Here is a 24,337-nt window from a genome sequence, read left to right on the forward strand (position 1 = left end):
ATGTGGGTTTTAAAATACTTAAATGAAAATTTTAAACCAGAAATATACTAGAAACTTTAAATCTAAACCTAAAATTATTAAAATAATGAAATAAAGTAATAAAACTATTTAAATGAAAGTTGAGAAAATTTAAATTTTATTGAAATAAGCTCATACGTGTGAAGCCAGTTGGCAAAATGCAGGAAATGTTTATGTTTCACCACCTTTATATCCAATACCCAACTGCTCTTTTGTGCCTGACTGAAGTCTTTACATAACCGAGAGATATTTTAGTAACACCAGTTGTTGGCCTCTGAGTCTTTTCTCTAATAACTCAACTCGTTTGAAATCTCAGTCTCACGGATGTTCTTCAATCGCTCTCATTATCCGGGTTTATTCCAGTGTTTGGTGATTCCTCTCCATGGTGAGATGCCTGCTCCCTGTCAGCGTGTACAAGTACTATGACTCAGTTTGCCTTGACTGGTATGTGAATCAATGACAGACTAGTTTTTAAGTCGTCCCTGGCGTGTTTATTGTAGGGGATACACAATGGATTTCTCTTAATGGGGTTTTGACTTTTATCCAGACCGATGAGACAAGCCTTGCGTCTCCACCCGCCCTCAGACATCACTGTCAGTCTGCCTTTGGAACTTACTTGTTGAAAGTTCAATAGGAGCAACTTTAGACTCTGAATCCCTCGTGAATCTGCTGTGATTGAAGAAACTCTGCCTCTGTCGAGTCATTTGTACTGTATTTTTTCCACTGTAACATTATCTGAAGACTAAACGCTCAGTCTAGAAGAACTTGAATCTAAAAGGTCTTCATCTATCTATCTATCTATCTATCTATCTATCTATCTATCTATCTATCTATCTATCTATCTATCTATCTATCTATCTATCTATCTATCTATCTGTCTGTCTATCTGTCTATCTGTCCGTTTATCTATCCGTCTATCTGTCCGTCTGTCTATCTGTCCGTCTGTCTATCTGTCCGTCTGTCTATCTGTCCGTCTGTCTATCTGTCTGTCTGTCTAACCATCTGTCAACTATCTATCTATCTATCTATCTATCTATCTATCTATCTATCTATCTATCTATCTATCTGTCTATCTGTCTGTCTGTCTGTCTGTCTGTCTGTCTGTCTGTCTGTCTGTCTGTCTGTCTGTCTATCCGTCTGTCTAACCATCTGTCTAACCATCTGTCAACTATCTATCTATCTGTCTGTCCGTCCGTCCGTCCATATATCTGTTAGTCAATATATCTGTTAGTCAATATATCTGTTAGTCTATCTGCGTATATATTCGTCTTTCTCTATCTATAATAACGTCATATTATAAAAATTCTATTTAAATTGATATTAATTACATAAAAGTTTGTGTATTTTAAAATGGGTATTTTATTACATTTGTAATATAATAACCATAAACGTATACAATGCCATAAACATCATGTCAGAATCATTTCCTGCAGTTACCCATTGCACGACATGCTATTTTTATCCCAGAATATTTCTTTAGCTGCACATCGCATCAGACAAGGTGCAGACACCATGACCTTTGGGCTAAACACAGTTGATTAAGGTTAATTGAATGTTGTTCACATTATCCTGCCATGGCGATATCAAATTGCACAGCGATTACACTTATCAATACCCTGCCATGACTCAAAACCTCTGCTTTTGAAAGCTAGGTGTGTCTTCCTAAAGCATTAGTGCTGTCTGGATTTCCTCACATTTCTCTCCTGCTCTCCATTTAGGTTTTTGCCGAGGGGATTCCGAGGTCATGTTTCATAATTAATGGAGTTGTTCGCTTTTCATCTCCAGGGATTCAGTTTAATTACGCAGAGGAATGATTGTCGGCGGTCAGGTGTTTTGATGTGGTTTCTGCTTTAGATGACCAGAGCTGTCGCATGAATTCACTTGACCAAAGGCAACATTTGTTATTATGCAGTTGACAACAGCCCGAAAGATGGCCACACACACACAAGCTCAACATGATTAGAAATAGTTCTCTATTAAGAATACAAGAACAGTTTGTGCAGACAGCTCGTAAAATCTGTGTAAAGTAGGAGTGTGTGCCAAATGCGCTTACTTTCAAAGCAAAAAACTGAGATTTCGAAAGACATTCAGTGAAGATATGCATTATAGAGATATCTGATAAACAGTCTGCATGCTTGAGAGCTTAATATGAGCCCAGTTTTTGGCATCATCCATTTGATTTAGGGTGTGTGGGTGATTCGTAAACCATGGACATCACGATGTAAAAATCAATTGCAGGGCTCCAGACTTCTGCCACTTGTATTTTGTGACCTTTTACCTGACTAAATTTTGTTTGAGGCTATGGTGCTGCCAATACCATCATACTGATGTTGAACTGATGAAAAATGACTTTCTGTCGTGTTTGAAATACATCTGCAGCCTAAGAAAACGTTTCACCAGACCAGTCGTTTACATGTAAAATCCAGTAAGTAGCGTTTGAGTTTGTTAGAGAGATCTCTGATACAGTACAACCTGTGTAAAGCCAAATGAAAGCACACCAACATTTTCCTCAAAACAAAAAAACCTATTCAACAATTATAAGGTTGGAAGATTTTTGATTGAAAAAAAAAATCACCTGTTGGTTTAATTGTAGTACCACTGACAGAAATGTGGAGTAATAGCAACAAATTGCATTATATTAATTTTTTTATTAATAATATTAAGAGAATATGTGGGATAATTTTGTAAGACAATTATGCAAGAGTATTTTTGTAAACAAGTAATATTAGTTGTGCATTTGAATTTCTTCTAAATGTCTTTAAAGTCTAAATGAAATCAAAACTAACCATATTCAATTCAATTCAGCTTTATTTGTATAGCGCTTTTACAATGTAGATTGTGTCAAAGCAGCTTCACATAAATGGTCATAGTAACTGGATCAGGGGAGTTCAGTTTTTAGTGTTTAAGTTCAGTTCAGTTTAGCTCAGTTCACTGTGGTTTGAAGTCATTATTGAGAGTCCAAACACTGAAGAGCAAATTCACCGATGAGTAGCTTTTCAGATCCTGAACCATGCAAGCCAGTGGCGACAGCGGAGAGGGAAAAAAAACTTCACCAATAGGAGAGTGAAGAAGAAAAAAAACCTTGAGAGAACCAGACTCAGTTCGGCATGACCGTTTTAATTTCTCCGCTGGGCAAAAGTCTTGTGCAGAGCTGCAGTCTCAGCAGAGGAGGCTGGAAGCTGGCCTCAGCGAAGACTCGTCTGTCCCTGGAGCATCACTGGAATCAGTCTCATGCTCTCCAATCCCCCATGGCCAACAGCGCAGCAGCAGCTCAGGATACGGCCTGGTCCCGGATATGGACACCTTGGGATCATCTCGTCGCTGGTCTTGGGTCCAATCAGTGACTGCATAATCTGAGCACCTCGGGATGAGTATCCCCAGATGGAAATGGAGAATAAAGAGAATAATTAGCGTAGCTGCTGTTCATAGTGTATATAAACAAGATGTAGAAACTTGTGTTGAAACCCGCTAAGTGATGCATTGAGTGTATGCTTTACTAAACAGATAGGTCTTTAATCTAGTTTTGAACTAAGAGAGTGTGTCAGAGCCTCGGACGTTATCAGGAAGGCTATTCCAGAGTTTAGGAGCCATAAAGGAGAAGGCTCGACCTACCTTACTCAACTTTGCTATTCTAGGTACTACCAGAAGCCCTGAATTTGTTAGCTCACATTGCTAGTTTTGTGTTGAACAATTTGCCTGTGCATATCATTAAGAAACAAATTGAATCTGAAAAGGCACTTTCTGTTTGTTTTCATTTAAATTCTCAGATTACGTCTGTCTGGGTATTGGGCGTGGCTAACATACTTAACCACACCCTTCCAACTGTCAGTTTTGACAAACAGAAATGGTGAGGAGGAGATGTCTGTTAGGTTGTAATGACTGTTTTAAAACCCTTTTCTCAATCTTTCTGAATGAAATGCCTACTATATTATATCCAATCAGCTCGCAGTAGAAAAAAACAAGCCACACCCACTGTTTTCTCATTTATTATTCTGTTTTTATAGTAATAGTGTCACAATCTGGAGGAAAAAAAGCAGTCGCAACTTCCGGTTCATGCGTACATTAAGCTATTGTTTTTCATGATGAATTGCATAGAAAATAATGTTAAGCTACTTTTTTTGCTATGTTTGTGAGATTGTTAGGCTTGTAGTTATCTTGATCTGCAATTGTATAATATAAGGCTGTTAGAATTTTTACAGATGTTACGTTTTTTGTGAAGAAATAAATTTACATATGGATTTCTACTGCTACTCTCAACTCAAGCTACTGTCAAGTTTAGGAGATATAACATTTCTGCATAAAAATGTTATTACATGTGCAGTGCTACCAAATCAAGTATTGGAACTTGCTGGCTCTGCTCCCAGTGCTCTCAAATGTTAGTCTGGGGCCCTGGATTGTTTTATTATGTATAGTTTGTCATGTTGGACTAGAGCCAATTGTACATCTGGGATGCCCAAGAGAAACACGAGCTTAAGTTTAGCTTCGGTCCTCCACTATGAGTTTTGTCACATGAGATACTGACCAATAGGAGCACAGAAGCTTCTGCATACAAATGATTCAAACAGAGTGAAATGAAAGAGACTACAGTATTGGTGCAGCTTGGTGGAATTATGCCATTGGGTTTTTCTGAAAAACATATATTGGGTATATGTTTTATACTTGAAAGCCACCTATTTTTATGATCATTTTGTAATATCACCTAAAAAATGGTTAATGGAAATGCAGAAATGCTCATACATTTAGAAAAAGCACATAAAAAGCTTGTTCTGACTGAGAAGTATAAACTCCGATTAAAAAAATATGCATAAACACATTTACCGAATGAATTCCAGAATTGGTCTCAAAAAAGTCATGTGATTTTTGTTTTAGCAGATCATATGATGCCAAAAATGGGTTGGTTGGGAGAGCATTATTGGACAAATCAGTGGACCGACTACACTGTAGAACATCTTAATGTATTTTGATCATTCTGCAATCCCTCAGCCAAAGTCTGTCATCAAAGTGGTTGAGTATTTTTACCTCCAGAAATGCCTTGAGCATCTGCGCTCCCAAAGAGCATATTGCGCCTCCAAATCCCACCGCACATTCATTGTGTTTTGCATTCTGAGTCGCAAGTAAATTATTACATAAGAAAAAAGACAATGCTGTCTCCTACTGCAGCAAATTACATTTTTAACTGATTGAATGAAAACGGGGATTTATTCGCAAACGTTTTATACAAGATTTTATTTTTGCGACTATTTTAGCGAAGTTTAATTCGCGACTTTGGATGGAAACGTTGTTTATTTGCATTTTTGTTTTGTAGTAAGTCACTAGTCCTGCTTACTCGTTGACAGTACATAAGCAGAGATTCCCTTACAGAAGTCACATGAATTTCACATGTGCTTTACATGGGATCGCACGGGATTCACAAATAAATGTTCCAAAAACACACAATTCTCATCTTCATTTCACATATGGTTTAAATTAGGGATGGGTAACGTTAAGGTTTTAACACTATTGCTACTTTTATCGATACAATTATCGATACTTATTGGTTCTGTACTTTTATCAGTACTTTTTGTAATTTTTTTAATGGAACTTAATGGAACTGTTTTTTTTTTTAATAATTTCATATTTTATTATTTATTTATTTGTAAATACAGTGATTTAAAAGCATTTTTAATGTTTTGTTTAAGTTTTATTAAGCCTGCTACAGAATTATTATTTTTTTTAAATGTAACTGGATGTGTGTTTATTAAACTATTAATATTATACTAATTCAGAGAGACCTTGTGTAATTGACTAATAGCATTAGTTCATTATGTGAAACATGTAAGGTTGGTACTGCAGCTAGGCAGTCGAAAACTGCATTTGTCTGTCGCTTTTAATGCACTTTGTAAGATGCTTGGCCAGATTGCTTTTGTTTCCACTTTTACAAGAAAACAACTTGTTGTGTTTGTTGCACCGAGCATTTTCGGTGTTCACTCGGAAAATACAACCATAATCTTGACCGCTTAGTTCTCTCAGCTATCGCCATCCTCGCGAGTCTCGTGTTTGGCATGAGCAAGCTCTGTGTACAGGCTGATTTATACTTTCGCCTGGATCCGCAGTGCAAGTTTCCACTGAGTGCGCGTGACAGCTGAGAACTGTGAAGGTTTTTATTCTCGACTCACTCGTCGTTGGACTATAGGGCGGAAACATAAGCATTTCTCACGTGAGATTGCCAACAGTGCAAACGAATATCAAATATTGCAAATTAAAAAAGGTTGGCGAGTTAAATTATGCTGCTATAGGTAAAGTTTAGATAGCTTTAATTCTCCTGTAGTAATAGCAGAACCGCTAACATCAAAGCTCATCAATACTTTGGTCTTTTATATTTAGCACCAGCTATGATAAAATACCGACTTTTGGAACCCATCCCTAGTTTCAGAAAGTTCTCGTGTTTTACATTTAATTTTCACATGTGATGACATTCAAATTCACGTCTTCACATGAAATTGGTTGGGAAGCAACACCATAATGTTTCTTGTCCACAACACAACAAAAATTGGGAGTCATAATAACAGCCTGACAGCTATCATAATAGACAAAACTGTAAAATGGCCAAATATTTGGAGAACGATTACAGATTGCTTTGGTTTATCTTCTCTGTAACTTTCCAGCCATCTTAAGACTAACATTTTCCATATCCTTCAGATTGAAGCATCACATAAAGATGTTCTTTGTTAAAGAAAGCATGCTCTTCTGCTTTAACAATCATTAAATCACTGCCTTGCTCTTGGATTCTGTCATTTGGGATCTGCCAGGAAGAGCTGTCAGTCAGTCCACGAGGAGCCGCCTGTTTTATTGTTCAGAACAAGAACCTTTCATTCTTACGCTGGATAGTCACTGGTTTTGTTTAGACAAGCAGAAAAAAGAAAAAATCTCAACATATTTGGCATATCCAACTGAAATCTGTTCAGCGGATCGCAGTCTGAACGTCAGGAAAAATGTCAAGAAGTCTGTTCTTACTAATTCACATAGTTTGAAATTAAATCTGCTTGTTTCAGTCTAAAGAATAGACATTTTTGTTATTTTGATCTTAAACTGAAGTCGTTGCTATGAAATTCGATATACACTCACAATAAAAAATTGTAGATTGGTGATTTTAATTGAAATATTTTTGAAGGAGTGCTTGTCATTGCTGTATTTATTTAATTTAAAATATTTGTAAATTTGTATTTTGACAAGACAGTTTAAAGTGCATTCATTTAAAAATATTGCATTGAAATATATTGTTAAAATGATACACTCACCGGCCACTTTATTAGGTACACCTTACTGCCCTTTTGCCTTCAAAACTGCCTTAATCCTACGTGGCATAGATTCAACAAGATACTGGAAAGGTACTGGATAACATCACGCAGTTGCTGCAGATTTGTCAGCTGCACATCCATGATGCGAATCTCCCGTTCCAACACATCTCAAAGGTGCTCTATTGGATTGAGCTTTGGTGACTGTGGAGGCTTTTTGAGTATAGTGAACTCATTGTCATGTCCAAGATACCAGTCTGAGATGATTTGCGCTATATGATATGACGTGTTATCTTGCTGGAAATAGCCATCAAAAGATGGGTACACTGTGGTTATAAAGGGATGGAGATGGTCAGCAACAATACTCGGGTAAGCTGTGGCAATGACATGATGCTCAATTGATAATGGGCCCAAAGTCTCCCAAGAAAATATTCCCCGTATCATTGCACCACCACCACCAGCCTGAACCATTGATACAAAGTAGAAGGGATCCATGCTTTCATGTTGTTGACGCCAAATTTTGACCCTACCATCAGAATGTTGCAGCAGAAATCAAGACTGAGACCAGACAACGCTTTTCCAATCTTCTATTGTCCAGTTTTGGTGTGCTAATTGTAGCCTCAGTTTCCTGCTGGTCATGAAGTCATTTAAATCATCTTTCTTCCCTATTCTGATGCTCAGTTTGGACTGCAGCAGATCGTCTTGACCATGTTTACATTTCTAAATGCATTGAGTTGCAACCATGTGATTGGCTGATTAGAAATTTGAGTTAAAAAGCAGTTGGACAGGTGTACCTAATAATGTGGCCAGTAAATGTATACCTGTTATGTGAAAGCTGAAGCTGTGCTGCAATTTTGTAAACAGTTAAATATAGGACATTTACATGTTAATATTGTTCACTATTGTTTATTTCATTATTTTGTTTGTCCTAATTAACGTATTATACTCTATACATAGCCTATATATGTCAGTTTAATAACATAACATTGCATTTCATCAATGAAAAAAAAAAACTCGTGAACTTGAACTGATGCTTTGACTTTCCCTACATATTAGGTCAAGGGTTTTGCCATGTGTGAGAAATCTGAATCTCTACATACCACACATATTTTTTTACTAATATTACTAATGTGAACTGTACAAATAAAGCCATGTCAGGATTCATTTAAGCCCTCTTCCTCCACAGATGCATGTAAAAATAACCTTGATGCTGATAGTCAAACGCAATTCTTTCAAGTGCAAAGATCAAGACCGACAAAACAGGACATTCCCAATCTGTCTCAGGCGTCTGTTTTCAGTTTGCTATATCGACGTTGCTTGATTGCCATAATGGCACACAAAACCGGAGTGAGGTTTTTGACTCGCGGGGGGAAGTTGGCTTGCACCTTCAGTGTAGTAGCCACATCTGAGAGAGCCTTTGAAATTAAGAGATCATTTGTTTTTAATGAAACTTAGCAATAGTTTTCCAAAATCACGCACCCACATTAACCCCCGACTCGTTTGAATCCGAATTTTGTCTTTTAAAAGGGCGACGGGGGGAAAATCGGCCTTCAGATTTCAACCATGCCAGAGTCCTCGCACGCCAGCCATAAGAAAGTGATCATTGTAAATCATGCTAACAGCTCTAAATTAGCTTTTGCTCATTGGAATGACATCAAATAACCTTCTTTGGATGGTGCTGATGGGGTTGCAGACGTGAACTTCCTCACACTAGCACCTGGTTCGAGTTAAAGGCTGAATGTGTTATTATTAACGTGAAAAACACTGTTTAGGAGCTGTAAGAGAAATTACCCTTCTGGGGTCGCTGAAGTTTTATCAGAAACGTTTGTAGTCGGAGCTCTTGAAAGCAATGGCTAAATGTTTTTGCTACAGGGTAATGTCATTTCTGTGAAATATGGACAAATATTTTATCACATTTGGAGATTGTACTGGACGTTTTTATGCTATGACGTTTGCTCCTTTCTTGTTCTTGTAAAATACAGAAATTATTGTTGATGCAGACAGTACTAGGTTGAATCTCTCTTGAATATGCTGGAATCAGCTTTCGGAAATGATCAGATGAGCTCCAACTAGGCATGGGCTGGTATAAGATTTTAACGGAATGATAACCTTGGATAAAAATATCACGGTATTGTGATTACTGCTCTAAAATATATTCTTTTTAAATGTCTGAGTAAAAAAAAAATAAAAAATCCTCATTGAAAACAATATATTATATTTTTTGAAAGATTTAAAAGATGTTAAATCAGTAAACATGTCAGGCTAAATAATGAAAATGAATTATTGACTTCTGCTGTCTTCATTAGTTTCAAAAACACAGATTTCTTTACAATTTAAAACGACATCTTTGGATATCTTTTCTACTGGAGATAATGTTGTACTAAAAAACAAACAAACAAAAAAATCTTACACATACCTCAGGAATGGTATTACAGAAAAATCTTGGCGGTTTCAAAACCTTGACTTTTCCAAACCACGGTCTACCTTGAAAATGATTATCGTCCCATGCCTAGTTCCAACATTACCCACATTCAAATCAAGACTTAAAGCACATTTGTTTAGCTGTGCCTTTACTGAAGGAGCACTGTGCTACATCAGGCAGATCATACTATTATGTCTTTCTTTTGTTTTAACACTTTTTAATAATTTTATTCTTTGTATTTTATGTTTATTTTATTATTAAAAATTTTTGTTTTTGGGAAAAAAACACTGTTTAGTAGCTGTAAGAAAATTATTCTTCTGGGTCGCTGAAGTTTTATCAGAAACATTTGTAATCGGAGCGCATGAAAGGAATTGCTAAATCTTTTTGTTGCAGAGTAATGTCATTTTTGTATATTATGGATGCTTTGCGAACTAATATTTTAGCACATTTAGACTGTACTGGAAGTTTGAATGTTATGACGTTTAGTCCTTCCTTGTTCTGTAAAATATGGAAATTTTATTTGATGCAGGCAGTATAGGTTTGAATCGGGGTGCGTCTCAATCAGCTCCTTCGTTCAGTAGTCAGTGCACTGATCAAGTCACCAGCCATTTTTAAGCACTTTCTCAATCGTAAAACTCTTCCAGTGCACTGAAACGTTTGCGCCTTGAAAAGTCCCACAATATATTTATACGCACTTATGTGCCCTTAACAGAAGTTTGGAAAAGCAAAATAGTTATCACGTGACCCAAATCACCACACGTAATGACAAACGAGAGACGTTTTTTTTGTTTTATTTGTTTTTAACATGAACAAACATAGCTAGACGGGTTAGAAAAAAGGTTGAAATGTTGCTAGTTTACAAAACAATCAAATGATTTGGCTATAATTTATTTGAAAAACTTAGTAAAATTAATAAATGAAAATGATTAGTTCTGTTGTTGTTTATAAGCTCCAGTTTTGATGACAGTAGCTATGTTTTCATCTACCTATTTTGATGCGCATTTGAGTAAGCACATAAAAAAGCTCACAATTTCTCGTTACAATTATTTCGATAGTCATTTTTTGATCAATCAGATATCTAAATACTTTTTAAATTTTGACATTTTGCTTATTTTAACTAAACAGAGATAAAAATCACTAGAAAAAACTTTTCACTGCTCACTGCACAAATGTACACTCTAAATAATATTGCTTAGACCAAACAACAAAAAATAATGCAACAGTTTGCATCAATATATTCAAGTTACGACAACATCTAACAAAAAGTTTAGACAACAAACATTATTATGTCAGCCAAATGACCTTTTCCTCTTCAATAAAAGCCCTTTTTTAAATTGTTTTTTAAATTTAGTACTCAAAAAATTAAGTTTTTTTTTTTAAATAAATCCAGTGTTATGCACATAATTATCATAATTATACATGCAAGTTTTAAAGTTTAGAACCTCAAATAAATTAATTAGCTGAATTTTTAGTTTCTTGTAAGAAATTTATTCAACAACAACATTTTTGTTTTCCTGTAATTTTTGATTTTTCTATTTATTTTTTACAGTTTTTCAGTATTTAACGAAACAAAAATGTGTTCTGTCCCATATAAACTGTATGAAAAATAACAAGAAAAACATCAGTGTGTAAACTTAAAAATACAAAACAACAAAGTGCAACATAAAGAGCAAAATCTGCTCTGAAATAAGTAGACTTCAGAAAATAAATGTTCTTGAGACACATTACTTTTGCACTGGTTTTCATCAAATTCGAGAAACTTCCCAAGTATGTTTAAGTTCCTTGAGGTAGCCTAGATTCAAAGCATATATTATGGCCATCAGCAGAGCACAACACTTTGACATCCATTCCATTCATGATTTTCATTCTCATGCCATTCTCATGTCTTGTGGTTCAATTGCAAAGTATACTGATCAACGATGATGGCAATTGTCATCACTTGCCTTTCAAGGTCCTCCTCAAATTCTTGTGTATTCTTGTAAAGCAAAAAAAAAACTTTTTCGAGTCAGAAAGCATCAACTGTATTTACCAGGAGTAGCCAACACTCTAGTGGAATGGAGAAAATTGATTTGAAAATTAAATACAACTCCGATATCTCACCCTTAAATGTCCTTTGTGCCAAACAGTCTAAAAACTTGTCCTAAAACTTGTCCGGACTTGCTTCTTGCTTGTTCAAAGGGGGAGGAGCTTTAAAATCCAGAACTCCATCTGTGTGGAAAAATGGAGTTATTAACCTAATTTATTTGGGTTGCTAAAAGTTAAATATTGTTTCAAACTAATTGACCGACAGGTTTACATTTAAATTAGCCACATTTTTTTGCTGATGTAATGATCAATATTTTCCTGTTGTGAAAACTAATTATTCTGACAACTTAAAAGTTTTAATCTAAACAGGAATTTAGAATGTTTAAGTTACAACAATGTATTAAACTATGTACTGATAAGAGACCTCTTGAGTTATTTTTTAGGGCGAACGTTATTAGAATTCGCTTAAAAGCTCAACATTGACTACATGTGATATTCCGCTGATGTTGTTGTTTGCTGATTTTAATAATTCAAGACTAATAATTCTGACTTTAACTATGTATGTAGACCCAAAATCCCCTCCATTATTTCCTCCTTTTTTCCTGTCCTCCTCTCCAAAATAATAAATAAATAATGTATCCATGTTCTTGTGTGTGCTTGTCTTCACAGTGATGCTGCAGCCCTTCGATTATGACCCGAATGAGAAAAGCAAACACAAGTTTATGGTACAGTCCCTGCTGGCTCCGCCTGACATGACCGACACTGAGGGAGTGGTGAGTGCTGATCTCTGCCACCTGCTTCTCAGGCTTTATTCCGCCTTTTCACAAGCTTTTTCTCTTGCTTGTGTTTGCTCCTATTTTTAGTAACACCATCTATGAGGTTTGTAATGTATCATAGAATTTTTGGCACCCTTGGTATATTTCACCACAGATGTTTCTGTAAATACATGTACAGTTGAAACCAGAAGTTTACATACACTCTTTAAAAAAAAAGTAACGTAATCATTTTTTTAAAAAATGTCTGATGGTAAATCATACTAAACAATTACTATTTTAGGTCTATTTTAGGTATTTTAGGATTACCTAAATGATTTATATTTGCTAAATGCCAGAATAATAAGAGAATTTTTTTGAGGAGAATTTTTAAAAAAATAATTTCTAGAGAGTCAAAAGTGTACATACATTTTCTTGGTATTTTTTGAGCTTCGCTTTTAAACTGTATATCTTTGGTCAAATGTTTTGGGTATCTTTCTACAAGCTACTCGCAATAGTTTGCAGAAATTTTGTGTAATGTTAGTTAATTTATTTACTGAACAAACAATGAAAAACTGTTTATTACAATATTCACGTTTGTTGATGTTAGCTAGTGGAAATACTGTTCATTTAATTGTTAATTATTTGGTACTGTTCATTTAATTGTTAATTATTTGGTACTGTTCATTTAATTGTTAATTATTTGGTAATGTTCATTTAATTGTTAATTATTTGGTAATGTTCATTTAATTGTTAATTATTTGGTAATGTTAATTAATGGTAAAATGCCTAAATATTAAAGCTTAAAAATAAGTTTAAATTAGGAAATGTTCAAATATGATTGATAAGTTCTGTACAAGTATTGTTCATGGTTGTTAATACATTAATTTACTTTAACTGTGTGTTCTGTATTGTGAACATTTACCCTTAATTTATCTGATTTAATTGGCAAAGCAAAGTTTATCATTTTCATTTCATTCTAATAAGCAAATTTTTATTTAATTACACTTTTTAATGCCACATAAAAGTGTCAAAATAGCACAAAAAAAAACTTTATTCAAGAATGGATTTTAAAATTTATTTAAATGAATGAAGTTCGTGAAACAGTATTTTGTACTTTGTTTTTAGTTAAAGTCATCTGTGCTAAAATTGCCAGTGAGAATAATATCGTATAACCTTTAGTAAAAATGTTGTTAGTTTGTTGTTCTAGTAAAATAAATGTCATATAACCCTGATGGTGCTTGATGATCTTAGACAGTGCCATCCAACATGCATGATTTTTCCAAGCTCTCTGAATGTCTCTCCAAATAGATCAGCCTGTACATTTATGCACGTACAGATGTAACGATAAATAGGTTATGAAAACGTCAGGACGGAGGAGCAGAAAGAAAATGTAGAGCAGCGATCTGGCTACTTATTCACTGTCCTGAGCTATTTCCACTGTTACTGTTGATGGCTCTAAAAGCGACAGAGCTGCCTCACCGTCTGCTGTCTGATATAAAACTCAAATACCGATTTTACATTGTAACACAACTAACATCCACGTTCAGCTCCTCTGGCATGCAGAAAATGGATCAATGCTATCAAGTTAAGGGAAACATGCCAGAGCAATTCAGAATGTGTTTTAAAGTAAATTGTCAGGTTCGCTGCTATTTTACTCTTCTGTTTTCAATTTTCAGTTCAAGAAAGTAGCAAATATTTAATGTGATTTAAAGGTATTAAAATATGGAATTATTTATCATCCCATACTGCAAAAAACAGGTTGCTTTTTATACAGTTTTAAAAAATAAAATAAAAAATTTCATTTATTTTCATATTTATTTTTTAAATTCTACATATGGTATGACTAATTTAGTTTTTATTGTATTTTTTGTGTGACATTGTAATTAAATTATGTGTAGTTTTATATGTTTGTATTGGTAATTTAGCACTTTAATGAATTGCATTTTATTTCTTGCTTTATAATTTAGGTAGAGGCTTTCAATAGGGCTTTCAGTTTCTCCATCTCTTTGCATAATATGGCTGGCACTTTTCTGTTCTATTTTATTTATTTTTATTATGGTGCAAGTAAGCAGGCAAGAAAGAAAGCAAGCAACCATGTAAACAAGCAAGCAAGCAAGCAGGAAACCAAGTAAGCAAGCAAGCAGGCAAGTAAGCGAGTAAGTAAAAATCCAAGTAAGCAATCGGGCATTTAAGCTATCTAGCGAGCAGTTAGGCAAGGAAGAAAACAAGTATGTAAACGAGCAAGTTCTTATTATAATCAACTTTTCTTTCAAGTAGTTTTGCAAGCAAGCAAGCAAGTTGGCAAGTAAGCAATTAGGTAAGCAAGCAAGCATGCAAACAAGTAGGCAAGTAGGCAGTTAAACAGGCAAGTAAATAAGCAAGCAAGCATGTAAACAATTAAGGAAGCAAGTATTTTTTATAGTCATTGCTTTCTTGACACATGTAAACTAACAAGTTGGCAGGCAAGCAAGTAACTAGGCAAACAAGTAAACAAGCAAGCAAGTAATTTTATAAACATTGCTTTCTGGACGCATGCAAGTAAGTAGCCAAGCAAGCACACATGTAAACAAGCAAGTAGGCAAGCAAGTAAGTTGGCAAGTATGCAAGCAAGCAAGTAAGAAAGCAAGTAGGCAAGGATGCAAGCAACCATGTAAACAAACAAGCAAGCAATTAGTTAAGCAAGGAAACAACCATGCAAATAAGTAAAAAAGTAAGTAGGCAATTAAGCAGACAAGTAAATAAGCAAGCCAGCATATAAACAAGTAAGGAAGTACATTTTATAGTATATAGTAATTTTTATATATTGCTTAACACATGAAAACAAGTAAGTTGTCAAGCAAGTAAAGAAGCAAGTATTTTTTATAATCATTGTTTTCTGGACGCATGTAAACAAGCAAGTAGGCAGGCAAGTAAGTAGGCAAGTAAATAGACAAGCAAGCAAGTAAACAAGCAAACAAGTAATTTTATAAGCATTGCTTTCTGGACGCATGCAAGTAAATAGGCAAACAAGCAAGCATGCATGGAAACAAGTAAGTAGGCAAGCAAGTAAGTAGGCAGGCAAGTAAGTTGGCAAAAAAGCAAGTAGGAAAGAAACCAAGCAACCATGTAAACAAACAAACAAGCCAGCAATCAAGCGAGTTAGTAAGAAACCAAACAAGCAGTCAGACAATTAAGCTGTCAAGTAAGCAGTTTGGCAAGGAAGCAAGCATGCATGCAAACAAGTAAGTTCTTTTTATAATCAACATTCCTTTCAGGAAGTATTCCAACCAAGCAAGCATGCAAACAAGTACGCAAGTAAGTAGGCAATTAGGCAGGAAAGTAAATAAATAGGCAAGCAAGCATGTAAATAAGAAGGCAAATCATTTTTACAGTCATTGCTTTCTTGACACATGTAAACCAGTGAGTTGGCAAGCAAGTAAAGAAGCAAGTAATTTTAGAATCATTGTTTTCTGGGTGTTTGTAAACAAGCAAGTAGGCAGGCAAGCAAGTAGGCAAGCAAGCAATAGACAAGCAAGCAAGTAGGCAAGTAAATAAGCAAGCAAGCATGTACAGTAACTAAGCAAGCAAGTTTTAATTTAATTTTATAAACATTGCTTTCTGGACGCATGCACGTAAGTAGGCAAGAAATCAAGCAAGCAAGCACACATGTAAACAAATAAGTTGGCAATTAAGTAGGCAAGTAAGCAAACAAGTAGGCAAATAAGTAAGCATGCATGTAAGTAGGCAAGACAGCAAGCAAGCAAGTAACCATGTAACGGAACAAGCAAGTAAGCGAGTAAATAAGAAACCAAGTAAGCAAGCAGGCAATTAAGCTGTCAAGTAAGCAGTTAGGCAAGAAAGCAAGGAAGCAAGCATGTAAACAAGTTAGCAAGTTCTTTTTATAATCAACACTCCTTTCAGGTAGTTTTCCAAGCAAGTAAATAAGCAAGCAAGTAATTTTTATAATCATTGCTTTCTGGACGCATGTAAACAAGTGAGTAGGCAAGAAAGCAAGTTGGCAAGCAAGTAAGTAGGCAAGTAAATAAGCAAACAAGCATGTAAACAAGCAAGTAAGCAAGTCATTTTAAAATTGCTTTTTGGATGCATGCAAGTAAGCAAGTAATCAAGCAAGCAAGGAAGCATGTAAAAAAGTAAGCAAGTACTTTTTAAAATCAACACTGCTTTCTGAAAGTATTCCATGCAAGCAATTAAGTAGGCAAGAAACCAAGCAAGGATGTAAACAAGCAAGTAAATATTACAATCAACATTGCTTTTTTCTGGAAGCATGCAAACAGGAAAGCAATAAGGCAATTAGGCAAGCAAGCATGCAAAAAAGCAAGCAAGCAAGTCATTTTTATAATCAACATTGCTTTCTGGAAGTATTCCAAGTAGGCAAGAAACCAAGCAAGGATGTAAACAAGCATCCTAGCATCAAGCTAGGGTTTGTAAACGGCACAAGAGGTGTTTATTTTGGTGTATAATCATACGCATGCGTGTGTTTTGTCTCTCGTTCAGTGGAAGGACGCCAAGCCTGAAGATCTGATGGACTCCAAGCTGAGATGTGTCTTTGACATGCCCGCTGAAAATGAGAAAACAGTGAGTTGCATGGGTTTTTTTTTCATGCAGGCTTGACTGCATTCATGATGCTGTCTACTAAAACTAATACACAAAGCAGATTCTTAGGTCTTTTATAGACATGCCTTTGCTTATGTTTCTGTGTTTGTTTGATTTGTGGTGGCGCAGCATGAAATGGAAAGCAATAAGATTTCCAGTCTGTCGAAGTCTGAATCGTCCACATTGTCTATGAAGTCCATGGCCTCCAGTATGGATGACGGAGAGGTGAAGAAGATCATGGAGGAGTGTAAAAGACTGCAGACAGAGGTGCAGCGGCTACGAGAGGAGAACAAACAGATCAGGGTGAGTGGGTTTGTTATGTGTGTCCATGCAAATATATAAAGTCCAAATACATGCGGTATAGGTGAATTGGGTAAGCTAAATTGTCCTTAGTGTATGTTTGTGAATGTGTGTATGGGTGTTTCCCAGTGATGGGTTGTAGCTGGAAGGGCATCCGCTGCGTAAAACATTCTGGATAAGTTGCCGGTTCATTCTGCTGTGGCAACTCCAGATTAATAAGGGACCAAGCTGAAAAGATAATGAATATTATATGATATTATATTAAAAGTCTGGGGTTGGTTATAATTTTAAGGTTATAATAAACTGCTTAATTAATTAATATTATATTATTTTAAATAGATGTTTTTTATTTGTTCATTTATTAATTTAAATAAGCAGATATTATTTCAGTGTCCCATAATCCTTTAGAAATAATTCTGAGATACTGATAGGGTGCTTTTATTTATTTAATAAATAAATAAATACACACATAAATAAATACACAAATTCCTACGAAATTAAAACCATGAAATGTAAAATAAAATATACATATAAATCCTCAAATTCCTGAATAAATAAATATATAAATAATTCATAGTACGGACAGATAAATAATTAAATAAATTACATGAATATTGGGGCAATAAGATAATGCTAAACCGAACGTTGATAAAAAAAAAAAAAAATGTAACCCTCACTTTAAAATGTTTATTCATTTCTGAACATAGTTCCGTATTTACTTTTCCTCAGCCCAACGTGCTAATGAGAGGCTGTCTATCAAACATCAGAAGGCAGAATTGAACACAAAGTGTTTCTAACGATCAACCAATAATGCCATAAAGACCGCCTTCTGATGATTGATCAGATCATCTTAACTTAAGACCACAGTCTAAAGATTTCCACACCCAACTTAACATGCTGGAGAAAAAATATTAGATCAAATATTAATAACCAAGAAAAAAAAACATACAAAAATATACTTATAAATATATATATGTGTTGCATTAACTTATTTGAATTTAAATGCATTGCCTTTCTATTCCTAAAGACGTTAGGTGACCAAACTCTTATTTTAATGATTTTTTTTTTTATTGCTGTTTAATAAAACAGATTTATTTAAATGCACCAAAATATATTTGACTATATTATTTGACAAGTGGTTGTTGTGGTGGTGCAGTGGGTAGCGATGCCACCTCACAGCACAAAGGTCGCTGGTTCGAGCCTCAGCTGGGCCAGTTGGCATTTCTGTGTGGAGTTTGCATGTTCTCCACGTGTTCGCATGGGTTTCCTCCGGGTGCTCCGGTTTCCGCCACAGTGTAAAGACATGCGTTGAATTGGGTAAGCTAAATTGTCCATAGTGTTATGTGTGTGAATGAAAGTGTATGGGTGTTTCCCAGTACTGGGTTGCAGCTGGAAGGACATCCGCTGCGTATAACAGATCCTGGATAAATTGGCGGTTCATTCCGCTGTGGAGACCCCAGATTAATAAAGAGACTAAGCCGAAAAGAAAATGAGTTAATGAATAACCGAGAAATTAAGGGTGGCATGGTGGCTCAGTGGTTAGCACTGTTGCCTCACAGCAAGAAGGTCGCTGGTTCGAGTCCTGGTTGACTCTGTGTAAAGTTTCCCCCACAGTCCAAAGACTTGTGCTATAAATGAATTGGATGAACTAAATTGTGTATGAGTGTACAACCTCTGAAATAGAGACTAAGCTGAAGGAGAATGAATGAATGAATCCACAACCCTGTTCTCTATTGATACCATTAAACAAACCATACTGTTTGACCACCGCATTACGGTTTTCTCTCTTTGGCCATATTGTTTAAATTAGTAACGGCCACAGGATGTGAAGCGTATCAGAGATGGAAGCGCAGATAACCTGTCTATACTCATCAGCGCACAGTGAATCTGCAGCTGCGAACCATTACAGTTGCTTGTTTGAGTGGTCGAGCTCTTGGGCCAAAAGCATGTTTCATAACTCTCCAGATTATTTCTGTCGTCTAACCTTCTTTATCTTCTATCAGCAGGAAGACGATGGCCTGCGGATGAGGAAGAGCACAGTAATGTCCGCTCCGCACTCATCTCTAGCGGTGCGGGTGAAAGAAGAGGGCCTGAGCAGCAGGGTGATCGCTCTAATCGTGCTGTTTTTTGTCGTGGGTGTCATTGTAGGCAAGTTGGCCTTGTAAAAAAAAAAAATCATAATAATAAAAAATCCAACAGGGGAGCTCTACAAGCATGCATTGCGGATAAAAACAAAATGCAGAACGCGTTTAATCCGAACGCCTTATCATTTTGGGTAGTTTTGGATTTAGCGAGGTGTGTAAAAATTGAATAAAGAGATCAAGGAATTTGTGCAAACTAAAAATTCAACCACAAAAAACAAAAAAAGATGATGATGATGATGATAATCTGATACAAGCTCTCTCTCTCCTCAAAATTGTGAAATCATTCTGGCCCCTTCTTCCTTAATCATTTCTGATGCAAAACGGATAACCAATGTCAGATTTTAACCACTAAAAACGAAATGTCGTAGGGATTTTCTAACACCAGACGTGAGATTGAGTTGTGGTAGAGTGAATGTTGTTTTATCACTGTTGATTTCTTTTCCTTTTCTCTCTCTATCTATAAGTGGGTCAGAAGCTAATTGAAATTGTATACAAGAAGTGTCACCTGTGCATTTAATTCATGCCTACTCGAAAAACACCCTGCATTAAAGCAGCAGTTCACCGAAGTTTAGATCGTGTATCTTCAATCACTCTAAATCACGTTGTAACTCAGAAGACATGTTTTCTATTTTCCGTTCAGTCCGACGGATATGTTTGAGTACCAGCAGGTATTATGATTCAACATATAAGTCAAACATCGTGCAGTTCTGCTAGCATATGATAATTGTCATGCAAATTCAGTGTTCACTTGCGATCAATCAGCCTTCAATTGACATTCAAGACAAAACCGGTGGCTTTGGCGATTAAAAGTTTGAGCTATTTATGGATTTCAGAAGTGACGGATGTTTCAAACTACTTTTGATGAAACTGTTCACACGCTCTAAAATAAAACAATATTTCTCTGTGAACTGCTGTAAGTCAGGAAGGCGTCTCTAAAACAAACACTTCCGAATTAAGCTTTGCACACACACACACACTCACACACACACACACACACACAAAAACGAACGAGTTCAGAATAGATTTTTCACTTTTCTTTTATGATTTACGCTTTTGTTTTTGGTAAGGGATATATGTGCTTAAATGCATGGCTCTGTTGTGAGCGAGAAATACTTTATATTTTATTAAGCTGCTCCATAGGTGAAATCTCCTTTTTTCTCGGGCCTCTGTTTCGGTTTTGCTGCCTGTAGACCTGAGTAAATTATTGATCAAGTCGTTCTATACAGTAATAGTGCAGCTGCTAAGTATAATCTCTGAAGCACCATGTACATGCAACTGGTTGAAGGTCTCTCTCCCTATGAACTTTCTATCTGAAGACGCCACGAGGAGAGTTTACCATCAGGTCCGTAAACAACTCTGACCCCACCGCCGCCTCTCACTTTACCCTGCAGAAAAGAACAAAAAATAAATAGTTCAACACAATCCTTGGTCATTTGATTAGTTCTGCTTCTTTGAAACACTAAAGATGCTTTTTTTCCATGCAAATAAAAATGGATGGTGATTTATTACATGCACGTTATGAAAAGGATCAAACTAAAGATCGTGGAAATTGTATGAAACTTCTCCAAACATCTTTCACACTACTATAATCCTAGATGTCTGCAGCCATGCGGGTTTTGTTTTAGACGTGGACTGAATTGGTAAATGGGAATATGCATATGCATGCATTTGATATGGAATGTTAATGAGGTTTTGCATATTAAATTAGATGCTAATGAGATATGAGAGTCAAAACCGTTTAACTCGGGTCTGTTTGTCCACCAAAAGCTATTATTTGGCTTCAGATCGTAGTGTTTAAGCTGTTCGGATCATATTTATGGTGTGTTTTTTCTTCTTAAAGGTGTAGTTCATCCAAAAGTGACATTTCTGTCATCGTTTGCCCACGCTTGACTCGTTCCAAACCTGTTTGACAAGATATTTTGAGGAATTTTGGAAAGCTGTAACCATTGACTTGCATATAGTTTTTCCTAATATGGATGTTCTTAAAATATCTGTTCAACTGATGAACGATACTCATAAATGTTTGGAATCACTTGAGCGTGAATATTTAGCGAGTATAATCTCTTTAAATTAGGTTAAATCTCCATCCATTTTAATGGAAAAGAGCAGATCAGACATGCAGCTTCTTCTTTTGGGTTTTAATGGAAGAAGTGGTGCACAGTGGCAAAATGTTCATTATCGAGCCAACTATTCCTTTAAAAACTGACACGTGTGTGAGTATTGTAACCTGTAATTTAGCCATGCCGAGCCTACACCTCATTTCCAGATTAATGCATGGCTTCGATATGCCTTGTCGGTGGTCTGAAATGTACACAACACTGGTTTATCTCGCAGCATAAGGCTTTAAAACAACAGCACACTCCTGACATTTCTGCACTGTTTTTTTCCTGAGCCCTCTGTTTCTTTGCTGTCCTCTAATGTTAATTTAGTTGTTATGTTTGGATTTAAGTTATGAATAAAGCTTTTATTGCACAGAACTGTTGATATTAAAAATGCACTACATATAAAGAATGTCATCTTCCCATGCACAGCGGTCTGATCTTTGTGAAATAATGACATCTGAACAGAGACTCTTCCTACAGGGGACCATTTTGTGACCTGATATGTATTTGTGTCATAGTTTGGTGTTGTGGGGGGTTTCTTTTTCGCTAATGTTTCTCTTAAGCCCCCCTTATTGAGAAGCTTTCATTTCAGTTGATCATCTTACTGCTGATATTTGATTTTTTTTTTAAGAACAGAGGAGCTTACGGTATTGTGAAACGGCAAAACTTTGCTTTGTAAGTAACTTTAGGAGATGTTCAGGGTATAGTGATTTTTTTTGGGACTGCAGTTTATGTATAGTTCACCAAGGATTATGATTGCCATGGAGAGGGAGGGATTTTGGGGGCCTATCAGCCAATCAGCTGGCTCATAATTACACCTAAACCTTATTATAGTGCCCCAAACCTTCACATATGATGTAAACATGAAGGTGACCATTTTGTATGTATATAAATAAATAAATAATGAGTCTAAGATGAAAATTAAGGTTGATATTCCTAGTCAAGTAGTCTATAATGGTATATAAAACAAACCCCAACTTTGTTGGACTATGTAGCATCTTAATAAATTAAATCAATAAAGCCCCAGACCAAAACCTTTGTCATGTTTGTTCTTTAAAACAGTTTCACTGTCAGCATTTTCGCTGTGTTTTCCTTGTCTATGTTTTACTTTTTCTTTCTTTTTGTGTTTGGTATTTATATGATGTTGCACAGGGGTGGCCAACCCTGTTCCTGGAGAGCCACCCTCCTGCAGATTTCAGTTGCTACCCATATCATACACACCTGCCTGTAATTATCACGTGGTGTTCAGGTCCTAATTAATTGGTTCAGGTGTGTTTGATATGGGTAGCAACTGAAATCTGTAGGAAGGTGGCTCTCCAGGAACAGGCTAGGCCACCCCTGATGTAGTATTTTGCATGTCTTTTCATTTCCTGTTTTAGTTTTGAGGATATTTTTTTGTCAGAGTAGCCTAAGTCGGGCTTGGAATGGGCTATATGCACAGCTAGAGTTTTCAGCCAATGATAAACTTCTGATTAAAGCTTAATGTGACTATTGTCAATTTCTTAAGGTTACTTTTAGAGCATTGATGTTGTAATGTCATTAAAGTACATTAATTTAAATAGACTTAAGCATTCATTTAGTTGTTCGAGCGTAAAATGAGATGATAGATTGTGTAAGCGCTACCGCAGAAACTCCATTGAAAATACTGGGGTAAAATAAACTCATACGTGGTGGGGGAAATGGAATTTAATGCAGTGTTTTTTGTCATGTCTGAGACCCACTTCTTATCAGACAGTTGAATTCAGAATTATTAGCCCCCCTTTGATTTTTTTTTCTTTTTTTAAATATTTCCCATCCCAAGTGAAGTTTTTAAACTAATTTCGAGAGGAGCACGTGATGTAATTGACTGCAGCTGGCCACCTATCTACACTCATTAGTTAGCCAATCAGATAGATCCTAACTTACTATAAGTAGCCTAGCTAGATATTACTCCCTTATCTTCATTTTCCGAAGAAACCCCCCATCCACCCCTTTCTCCTCCTTTTCTCCTTTACAAAAAAGGGGAGCTCTCGAGAACCACCTGATCTCGTACTCCCCTCACATGCTCTATGGACCTGGCGGGAGCCCTTGGCTCAACTATCTCCGAGCTACAGGTTCTCTCCTGGGACAGCATGCCAAACCTGCTTACAGTTGTCAGGCAATATCTAAGTGTGAACTCTTGAAATTATGTTTAACAGGGCAAGGAAATGATAATATTTTGTCTGATAATATTTTTTCTTCTGGAGAAAGTCTTATTTGTTTTATTTCAGCTAAAATAAGGCAGATTTAATTTTTTTAAAATCATTTTAAGGTCAAATTTATTAGCCAATTTAAGCTATTTTTTCAATAGTCTACAGAACAAGCCATCATTATACAATAACTTTCCTAATTATCCTAACCTGTCAAGTTACCAACCTAGTTAAGCCTTTTAATGTCACTTTAAGCTCTATAGAAGTGTCTTAAAAACATCTAGTAAAATATTATTTACTGTCATCATGGCAAAGATGAAATATGAATAATTAGAAATTAGTTATTAAAACTTTTGTTTTGTGTTGAAAAAAATCTCTCTGTTAGACAGAAATTAGGGGAAAAAAAACAGGTGGGCTAATAATTCTGACTTCAACTGTATATCTATCAGGCAGTAAAGATCACTGATTTTTAAAGAAATCAGAGCTTAAACGTGGCTATTTTATCATGGACAGTTCACTGGAAGAGCTGAAGCTGG

At 35.8% G+C, this 24,337-nt stretch overlaps 1 protein-coding gene and 1 long non-coding RNA gene across 3 annotated transcripts in view; both read left to right on the plus strand.

Annotated features, from left to right (window-relative positions):
- vapb (VAMP (vesicle-associated membrane protein)-associated protein B and C) overlaps nt 1–22,667 on the plus strand; it is a 51,229-nt gene extending 28,562 nt beyond the window's left edge. Inside the window, 4 exon segments of one of the 2 annotated variants that reach the window (NM_212647.2) lie at nt 12,409–12,512; nt 16,989–17,069; nt 17,217–17,390; nt 19,391–22,667. In NM_212647.2, coding sequence (NP_997812.1) covers nt 12,409–12,512; nt 16,989–17,069; nt 17,217–17,390; nt 19,391–19,552 — 521 coding nt within the window. In that variant the 3' untranslated portion in view covers nt 19,553–22,667. 2 annotated transcript variants of the gene reach the window in all.
- Nucleotides 1–24,337, plus strand: part of LOC147843665 (uncharacterized) — a 628,067-nt gene that overhangs the window by 201,488 nt on the left and 402,242 nt on the right. The gene's annotated exons all lie outside the window — the stretch shown is intronic.

This window comes from Danio rerio, chromosome 6 (assembly GCF_052040795.2).
Source record: "Danio rerio strain M-AB ecotype USA chromosome 6, GRCz13ab, whole genome shotgun sequence".
NCBI lineage: Eukaryota > Metazoa > Chordata > Actinopteri > Cypriniformes > Danionidae > Danio > Danio rerio.